General features: G+C 33.8%; 1 protein-coding gene across 1 annotated transcript in view; it reads right to left on the reverse strand.

The window, feature by feature from the left end:
• The window catches only part of LOC127857286 (uncharacterized), a 95,190-nt gene extending 85,069 nt beyond the window's left edge, over nucleotides 1-10,121 (reverse strand). Inside the window, exons 1-2 of the mRNA XM_052393698.1 lie at nucleotides 9,962-10,121; nucleotides 8,319-8,953 (exon numbers count right to left, since the gene is read on the reverse strand). Of these exons, the coding sequence (XP_052249658.1) occupies nucleotides 8,319-8,819 (501 nt within the window). The 5' untranslated portion in view covers nucleotides 8,820-8,953; nucleotides 9,962-10,121. The remainder of the gene's footprint in view (nucleotides 1-8,318; nucleotides 8,954-9,961) is intronic.
• Between the last annotated feature and the right edge of the window lie 731 nt (nucleotides 10,122-10,852).

Consider the following 10,852-nt stretch of genomic DNA (forward strand, 5'->3'; position numbering starts at 1 on the left):
GTGGTGGTGGTGGTGGTAGTAGTAGTAGTAGTAGTAGTAGTAGTAGTAGTAGTAGAAGTAGTAGTAGTAGTAGTAGAAGTAGTAGTAGTAGTAGTAGTAGTAGTAGTAGTAGTAGTAGAAGTAAGATCAGTAGTAGTAGTCGTAGTTGTTGTTCTTGTTGTAGTAGTAGATAATTAATTAATTAGTAGTAGTAGTAGTAAGAGTTGTAATGGTTGTGTTTGTATTTGTATTGAATTCTGATAATACAACACAATGATGCTGCTGCTAACAATGATGATGATGAATATGATAATGCTGCTGCTGATTGTGATGATGATTATATGATGGGACTTTGGTATTATAAAATTTGTGAGGTTCAAACACAAAACCTGTTGGATAATAAAACTTCTCATTTTATGACAAAAGAGCTAGATTGTAGAGTAAAAAATAAGTATAAAATTCGCTAATAGGAAAGCTACCATTAAAGGACCATGATTTGTGGGCTTCATCAAAAGCAATACATGAAACAGTTATATCTCTTTCAAATGCACTCAATATTGCTGTTCCTATTGATATGCTCAGAAATGCTTCTGGATGGGCATACACCAATGAGTACTTCCCTTCAGTTATTTCCTCTAAAGACACATTAACAACACTGTCGCCCTTAGCAGGAATTCCGGACGCCCCCCCTAAGATGTTCCCTCACCAGACATTTCCCCCATTTTAGTTTTAGTGCTTACATTACCCCCCTCCTCACAATAAATTTATAATGGTTTGGTTGAAGTAAAATCTTGATTTATTATCAAAATGATTTTTTTGCTTATGTAATCTTATGTAATTAACTTTTTATATGAAGCAGCTTGTTTGTTGTTTTCTTTGGATTAATCATTCATTATTTTTGTTAAACTGTTTAAGGAGTGCATGTTAATCATTAGTAAGACGTGCATGTTGGTGTACTAGAGGAATACTAGAGGAATACATGAGATATTCTCAAAATCTTACACATGTTGTTTTTAATATAATTAAATAGGATCAATTGATGAATTAATTCAGTTTGAGTCAACTTGGGCTGGGTTGTAGAACTATAGTTATTTGTTGTTTTTAATCCAATTAAATAGGGTACTATGTAACTGTCAAAGAAAATATGCATTCATATGCATATAAGCCAAGTTTTGGATGTCACTGATATTTTCAATTTTACTAGTACCTAATTAAGACTAATTAAAACAGAATTGGACTTTCCTTGCAAAGTATTTATTATTAATAATAAAATAAGCTAATGTAATCAAAACATATTGATATTTTAATAATTTAACTCAATGATATTAATAATATTTAAATTTGCCCCAAAAAACTAGGGCAGGTAGATAGGAAGGATTTTTTTTTTGAAAACCAACAGTGTTGTCAGTGTAAAATATTTGTAAACCTTCTTCAATTTCAGTTTCACATTTTATGACCTGCAACACATTCTATGCTACTTAATTTTACTATGGTAAGTCATTAAAGTGTTATTTATTTTTCAACTATATAATGTGCTAATCTCATATAATGAATTACTACCCCATTTAAAGATGACACCTAATCTAAATTCATTAATACACTAGTTATACTTGTTTTATTGTAACATACTATTCCACTAAAAAATGACCATCATAGAACATCAATGCTGTGCTTTTACTAAAATTTTCATTGATCTTAATTATTTAAAGAAAAAAATCTATCAAGCACTTATAAAAAAAAATATAATTAGGGTGTCAAAATTTAACAAACTGAACAAGTCAATTTGAACTTCTCTTGCAATGCAAATGGAGCCACTTGAAATACCAAATTGTTCCCATACTAGTCGGCAATATAGTTATGACATTGTGTCTATTCATAACATGCATCAGATGCACCTTCTGAAACTTTTTAAGCGGTTTTGAAAACGCTATTTCATTGCAAACTTTCGCCAATAAAGGATACATGTTGTTATACAACCGAAAGTGAAAGTACAGTTTAAAAAAATGAATAAAGAGCGAAATTGTTGAAAACTTACGAAAATTTTAATTGATACTAACATAAGACCGTAAGACTGAACAAAACTATACTTAACTTTTAAATCATAACATGAAAGATTACTTATAAAGCAAATTCTTCATTCATCCGCGGACTTCTTTGTGTCGTAGTCATAAATGCCTCCAAATGGAGGTGCGTGATGCGTCTAAGTATAGAGGTGACAATAACGTAGTGACGTCACCATTTATGTATAGAATGACAGTGGGCTACCAATCTGAACGCATCGGACAGTGGGCTACACCACACCGTCCGATATGGCGGAATTGTCCGAGGTGTCCCGATTGAGTGGGCTACATCACACCGTCGCCGTTATGGCGGAATTGTCCGAGGAGTCCCGATTGCCATTCTCTTAGCAGAGTTGTCGTTCGTGCCTCAACATACGTGTAACGAACCGCAGTGTAAGAGAGTGAATCGTTACTTATCTTGTATATTGGAATAGCAGAGTCGGAAGTGGTTGATTTGATCACAGCACCTCTCCTGGTTCCGAGCACAATTTGAATCTAATCCCTATCGTCATTACAACCCACGGTTCAAACATTTGTGTAATTAGTGATCCATAATATTTTGTTTTGTTTTATGTTACACTTTTGACTTTAAACAATATATGAACAATTTAATTTTAAAATAAAAGTACACGCATTAGCGTAATATAAGATAATAGCAAAAAAACAATAGAAATCCATTAAGGTTTCTAATGTAATGACATGCGGAATGTAATCGTATTGAGAGGAAATCTACGGTGAGGAGTATGAGTGTATGAACCGGCATTATACCGTCATCTAGGGCCGATTTATAAAACTTTATCAGAAACGCCCTTTTTACTAGCAGCTGTTAATATACCTTTCTCTTCAAATACATACCATTGTTTGGAAACACAAGTGAATAATTCAAATTTCCATGTATTTGCTCTAATCTATCTTCATATTTTATTACTTTCGTATTTTATTATTTATTCTGTTATGAACCATAAGCACTCGTGGGGGTTCCGACATTGTGTTCGTTGTACTCGGGATCCGGAATAACGAATACAATCTATTCTTGGCTTTGACTTCTTGTCAGAATAAAGAATATTCTTAAAATTCGAATATCAAACAAGCGATGTGTTTGTGAAACACTATGTCCCCATATATTTGACCTTTGACCTTGAAGAATGACCTTGACCCTTTAACCACTCAAAATGTGCAGCTCCATGAGATACACATGCATGCCAAATATTAAGTTGCTATCTTCAATATTGCAAAAGTGTACATTAAATGAGCGATATTGACCCATATATTTGACCTTTTACCTTGAAGAATGATCTTGACTTTGCCCTTTCACCACTGAAAATGTGCAGCTGCATGATTTTCACATGCATGCCAAATATGAAGTTGCTATCTTCAATATTGCAAAAGTTAATGCAAATGTTAAAGTTTGCAAAAACAAACAAACCAACAAACAAACCAACAGATAGGGCAAAATATAGTGGTGGGGGACATAAAAATGTCTTTCGTTTTGAGTAAAACATGAGATAAACTGCCTCTATTTTCGTATACTTCATATATAGCATTGTCTTAATGCCATTATCACTAGTGGTAGCTTGTATATAACTGAACATATTCTTCTTGGTTCTTAGTTTAATCCGTGTTCTTTACTGTAAGAATATGTTGATGAATACGGACCCTGGTAATAAATATAACATAACAATAAATACACGAAGTATTTTACGATTGTTACACGAAGGGCCCTAAAACTCGAGCCTATATAGTTCAAATGATACGCAGTGTTTACAAGACTATCAAACATGTATTTACAGACGTAAAAGTCCTTCTATAAACTCGCGTAGCGCACTTGAACAGTGTTTGACGTTCGACAAAACAAACAACTTGACAATTGTTAGACGAAAATGTATCTTTAAATTGATAGCTGAGTGTTTGAATAATGATACGATTTGTATTTCCAAATCAGGACATAATTTTCTTTATCATAATTTTAACAATTTGTTTAGATGTACATGCCCATTAACGATGGATGCATTAAATTAAGTAATGTACATATATATATATATCGCGTATGTGTATTTATTTACGGCAATTTAATAAAATTCGTAGCATTTTAGCCCAGTTCTTTTACTAAAGATATATGTTTAGTTTAGTTTCTTATTAAATTTTTTATTCAGTCGGTTATACATAATATCGCATGCATACTTTGCATTGTCATTTCTCAATTACATCAAGTGAACTGTTTCAATAAAATCTACTCGTACTAGATGTCCTTTAAGTAGAGTGATTAGAATGTGCATGCTATAAAATAACTGTAATTAATATGTTAATTACATTCAAAATCGAATTAAGAGCACCACGACCTTTTCAAAATTGTATGTGTACCTAAAAACGCCCATTCAAAACGATGTAATATTACTGCACATGAACGTGAGTCGATTTATAGTGTGCGGAGTTGAAATAGAAATGTTTACATAATAGCATATTTGAATTGCCTTTAAATTAACTTTCTTATCGCTGAATACACTTTCCCCGTGTTTACATTGATGCCAGTACATTTTACTATTTGCAAAAGGATGTGATCTTTTGACAAGCAAATTTACTTTCTACACCAACAATTCAACATACTGCAATTTGGATCGACGATCTGTGTGCTTGTCTCTTCAATTTAAACCAAACTTAATGTATTTCGAACGTGTTTATCTGAATAGACTATTTTAAGAAATGATCTTTATCTCATAATAGAATTTCACACTTTTAATATGAACATTTATTCAATTAAGACGTCTTACTTTCAACCACGATGTGAGCAGATTCTTACACCACATGGTTCTATTTGTCATCAACAAAATTCAATAGTCATTTTTGTCACGTAAGAGGTAAAATATATATCCGGTAAGATGTGGGGTATGCTACCAATTGTACGCTTCAGTATCCTCGTTTGGCGTTGAATTAATAGCGGCGACAATAACAGTTACACTAACTGTATTGCGCTGAATAAGTGTTTAACTGCAACTATGTATATTATGTTTTTATATTTGCATTTTTATTGCATGGAATAGAAGTATATCCATACATGTTTGCAAAATGTTTCTCTCCCAGATAGTATTTCATGCTGTATCGACATCGTTTATTGCACGGAACAATAGTATGTCAGTAATTTTTGTTTTCAAAATGTCGTTATACTCTGTTGTATACTAAATTTCAATAAAAGCGTGCCTTTCTCCGTATCGTATGGTAATATGATTTTCAATTGTATTCAAGATAGTTTTCTCTTTATTTTATTGCTGTTCGAGTCTCTTCATATTTTATTGCAATATGTGTCTCTACAGATTATAATGCAATTTTTATCGCTCCAAATTGTATTGCAATATATGCATCTCAATATTTAACAATCATATGTTTTTCCACATATTTGAAGTATTGGTGTCTACTGTTTGTATTATAATATGTGTTTATCCATATTGAATAGCAAAATGTGGCTCTCTATATTATATTGCAATATGTGCATCTCCATATTGTATTGCAACATTTGCATCTCCATATTATATCGCAATATGTGCTTCTCCATATTGAATTGCAAAAGATGCATCTTCATATTATATTGCAATATGTGCATCTCCATTTTGCATTGCAAAATGTCACTCCATATTGTATTGCAATATGTCTCACTTCATATTGTATTGCAATATTTGTCACTCCGTATTGTATTGCAATATGTGCATCTCCATAGTATAGTGAACTGTGTTGAACTTGAAAGAGTGCCTCTAATTTATTATGATTGTCACGTCTTTATTATATCAAATGTATTGCGGTACATACGTGTATATGCTTATATTCTTTTTCACATTTCGTATATTAATAGTTAATGACAGTTTCTTCTTCTCATATTTTGTAATTGAAACATCTGTATCTCCTATAGTGTATATTGCAATGATGTTTCTTTCAATATGATATGGCAATGCATGTAGATCCATATTATTTTGCAATGAAGTATTAGTCATGACAATATAATCCAAACAAACCTCTGTTTTGAATTTTAGGTATGCTTACAGCTGCCCCGCGATCTGTGTGGGTGTAATTAGGAAAACAGATGCATCGGTGAAATGTTCTGACAAAATTACTCCTTTCTCTATTTCATTCCACGTTGATTAAGTTTCGCCGATGGAGTTTTGTACATACTACGTGATTCATGCAGTAATTTCCGCAATCAAAAATGTTATGTCAAATTTTAACTGAACTAATTTCAAGTTTACACGAAGTATTTGTGGCTGATGATATTCAAACGTGCAACAACCAGCCGATGTCGTTATCGTATTAGACAATTTATTGAGAGCAATCATGGCTTTGATGTTCGCTTATGCACAAAATAGTAATTCTCCATAGGAAAATTAAACAAACAAAATTTGCAGACCTTTCATTTCGTCGAAACGCGCTATTTTTCAGGGATTGAAATTTATAAGTATATTTCTCTGCACCGAAGTGGGTCGTGATATGATGGCATTGATGGGAACTGGAGTGCATTTCCATATTCAAAGCTTACACATAAAAGGCCGATCTCCAGGCAGAGTTGCCATTCCTTGCTCTCACATATAATCTCTGCCATCACAAGAAAATCCTACCAGATTTGGTAGGATTTTATTTTTTGTGTAAGTCTAATATTATGAAAAGTAGTATGGTTTTCGTTTATATTTTGAAAATAGTGTAAAAGTTAAGGTTCTTAAAAAACTTAATTAAAAATATAATTATAATAACAACGGTAAAATTTTAGTACAACGTGGCTAGGCTATCATCACGTGGTTGGTAATAAAGGCAGAGATTTGATCCAGCTATATTGGTTCCAGTCAAATGTCTGCGCAGAGGATGGTAATGGGCATGACTCAGCGCATCTTTATTTGACATTTGAATAAAACGCAAACATTTCCATTGGATTTTGATAACAAGAGAGCACACAACCAACATGCAACAGCTGTGCATTTGTGCAATTGTTTTATGAATCAGGCCGAAATTCTTTATATTTCGAAAATTATAATACATGTAATTGCCTTTTACATCAAGATAAAACAACACATTAAAATAAATTGATATGAACATAACTATAAAATATATACTTTTTGTAAACATCCTAATTAATATTTCAAAACTAGGCAGACAAACTATTAACATAACATATTAAAACCAAGAGTAGAACAGCATGAATAATTCCCATGAAAGAAATGCCATAATTGGTCAACAGGGAATTGCCATTTATTGCCAGTGTTCGATTAATCACGCTTTCATGGCCTTTTTGGTTTGGAACCATTATAATTCCAAGGTCTATGTGTAGAATGTCAATCGCACGCAGCGCATGGTATTCAAAGAAGATAATCGATTAATTCCTTTGACAAGGCACTCGTGAAAATGCGGAAAATCGGACTGACATTTGTAATTGAAATTTAGCGTTTGGTTTTATTAGAAAATAAGGATCATTTTACGACGGTAATTAAGAACGTTTCTTCTTTCTTCTTTCTAAAAAATTAAGGATACTGATACGTCTTGAAGAAAATAAAGGAGTAATAATGTATATACATATAATTTATACTGAAACACAATTTATCATATACATGTTCTTAATTTTAAGTAAGCGTCACGGTGTTTTCAGGTCAAATATGACTTTCGGAGTGAAATATACTGGCCGTTGGCCGTTATGGACAACCGTTATTCTCAGTTGTAATATATATAGAGTGATTTTCGTCGGTTTTGTGTGTGTGGGGGGGGGGGGGGGGGGGGGGGGAGAGAAATCCAGACTGACCGTTGTCTGCAATTGACCGTTATTATCAAGTGACAGACCAGTTTCGACTGCATAAAAATATTAAATATAGGCTATTGTTATTTAATAAGTATGCGTCCAGGTACTTGAGCTGAAGATATACATCATACACATCAGTCTTCGTTGTATTTAATGTAGTTATTTAAGTGTAATGTCTGTTTACACAAAAAGCAGAAATCGCCTTTAAACGGACACATACAGTTGATATTACTATATGAGACTCGTTATGGAAAAAATAGGGCTTAATGCACGTGCGTAAAGTGACGTCAATGATTATCATGTGCAGTGTGAACAGGTTTATCAGGGACGACATTTTCCGCTTTTATACATTGTTTGTTTAAAGGAAGTTTTTGTCCTTAGAGAAATCCAGTTAATGTGGAAAAGTCGTCCCTGATTAGCCTGTGCGAACTGCATAGGCTAATCTGCGACGATACTTTACGCACATGTATTAAATCCCGTTTTTCCAGAGCGCTGCTTATATTATGAATACTCACGAGAACCCTGGAATGGCTGAATTCTGGTCGCTCTCTGGTCCCGACATCATGGACGATCGGCGGATGCTTGAGAGGCGGGAATGTTCGCGTCAAATCCGGTCGTGCCGGGGGAGGCGCCTTCGGTAGTCGCCACTCCAGCGGAACCCTCGCCTGTCCAGTCTGCTGAACATTCCATTTGGCGCGGTAGATCGCCTCTTGAAGCGTCGTGAACGTATCGAGTTCACGCCCGAGAGCGTCGCGTAATATGATTCTTGGGCACATTCCACCGGAAGCTAAGCCGGTTGCAACTCCGTCGGCGCTCATACCGACGTCGTCGATCCGCCTACCATAGCTCCACGGAAGTGACGGCTTTTCGTATATAACCTCGCTTCCCGCAATGCCCGGCGGCTTACCATTACGCAGGCGATCGAAAGGTCCCAGGTCAAGGCTAATCCCATTTATGGTTCTGAATATATCCGGAAGATGTGTTCGCGTTCTCGTTTCACTTCCGACCGTTGCCATTGCTACCGGTTAATGTCCTAACTACGTGACTATGGTAACTGGCCAATTTCCGGTTTCATCGCTTCCTGATCCTTTCGATCTTTTTCTAATTAAAAATGACCCTTTTAAATCCTCTTCACTGAGCTTGCTTCACGCTGAAATACGTAAAAATGCGTTAAATAGCTTGATTTAAATACTGTGTTGCGTTTTTAATAGCAAAGTGCTTTATTAAAGTTTAAAATATGCATGCTTTGTATGATGCCCCTCTTATAACGCAATTTTACTTTTAAAATAAAATTCAGTCTATGTGCCCTTATAATTAGTAACAATTCATACTAAATACACATTTCGGTCACTATATTAAAACAACACTCACAACATCCTTATTATCGCCTCTATAACAAATGTCTGATTGGTTAAATCATATAACATGCGATGGTCTACACATTTCTAAGTTAAACAATCCTATCTAATTTATGATTTTACAACATCAAGTGCAGTCAGTTTATTCAACTGCTCTATGTTTATTTTAAGGCTGGGACTTCACTCGATACAAACCCACTCACAATTATCTGTTTTATGACAAGAACAAACACATGTTTGACACGATTATATTTGAATATTACGCATATCAGTTCTTCAGCAATTACAAAGCATTTCACAATCTAACGGTTCATGATTTAAAAAGCCATTATCATCATCATCATCATCATCATCATCATCATCATCATCATCATCATCATCATCATCATCATCATCATCATCATCATCGTCGTCGTCGTCGTCGTCGTCGTGGTCGTCGTCGTCGTCGTCATCATCATCATCATCATCATCATCATCATCGTCACCATCAGCACCATCATCATGATCAGCAGCAGCACGATCATTAATGCATCCATTAACATCGTGTACATCGTTTCAGTATCATCTTTATTATTAGCACATTTTTATTATAATCGTCATCATCACCAGAAAAAACAACATAATGACCATCATAATAATGATTCATCATCATTATCATGAACATCATGAGCACCATCGTCGTCTTATAATCATAAACACACAGTTTTGTCGTTAAAAAAACCACGATTCATAATTACAAATGTTTTTCAAATAACAGGTTGACAAAATAAAATGAAATTTTAAATGTTAATTATACCGACCTATCTAGGAAATCCCATCACATGTTAACACCATAAATTGTACACTCAATATTCCGTAATTGAACTCTGATTAACACCCATCTGTAATTACAGAGATGTTTCGTATGATTAGCACTACATCAGTATCCGTCACGATAACCCGATATCTATAGTTCTCATCGGAAAGTAAGGCGTGATGCAAAATTAACACTTCTCACGTAAAAAAATTGCGCAATTTGATATCTAAAGTTTTCATCGGAAAGTTAGGGCTTGCGCAAAATTTAAGCTTTTCACGTGAAATTGTTTGCGAAAATTAAGCATAAAAGAAAATAGTTACACGAGCAGCAGATACCCCTTATTAAAGTAAGTGGTCATTTATTTATGTCAATGAGTCAATGCCAAACTTTGAGGCAAAGAAATGCACTAGAAAGACACACAAATTCATAACTAACACATAAAAAGCCTTTGAACGGTCAATACAAACCATTGGGAATTAATATCGATACGATGGGGCTCAAAATCTAACACAGAACCTTAAACTATTAATTTAGTTTGCATATTGTTCTTACTGACTACAAACATGACATAAAACATACAAACTATCAACGAAAAACGTTATACCGGTAAATTTGGGATCATTAAAATACTTTTTTTCATTTTCAAAATTAAGTTGGGCGTTTTCTTTCAAATTATAATTATTATACTTTTAAATGTATATTTACTCTACAAAGTCATCAGTAAACCTTATTCGTCCGATATCCATACTTCTATCGGTTTTCATACAAAAATGTATTGGTTTTTATATGAATAATGTATTGGTTTTCGTATTGGTTTTCATATAAGAAATGTAATGGTTTTAATATAATAAATGTATTGATTTTTTTATATGAAATGTATTGGTTTTTATTTTCT

The sequence above is a fragment of the Dreissena polymorpha genome, chromosome 14 (genome assembly GCF_020536995.1).
Source record: "Dreissena polymorpha isolate Duluth1 chromosome 14, UMN_Dpol_1.0, whole genome shotgun sequence".
Lineage (NCBI taxonomy): Eukaryota > Metazoa > Mollusca > Bivalvia > Myida > Dreissenidae > Dreissena > Dreissena polymorpha.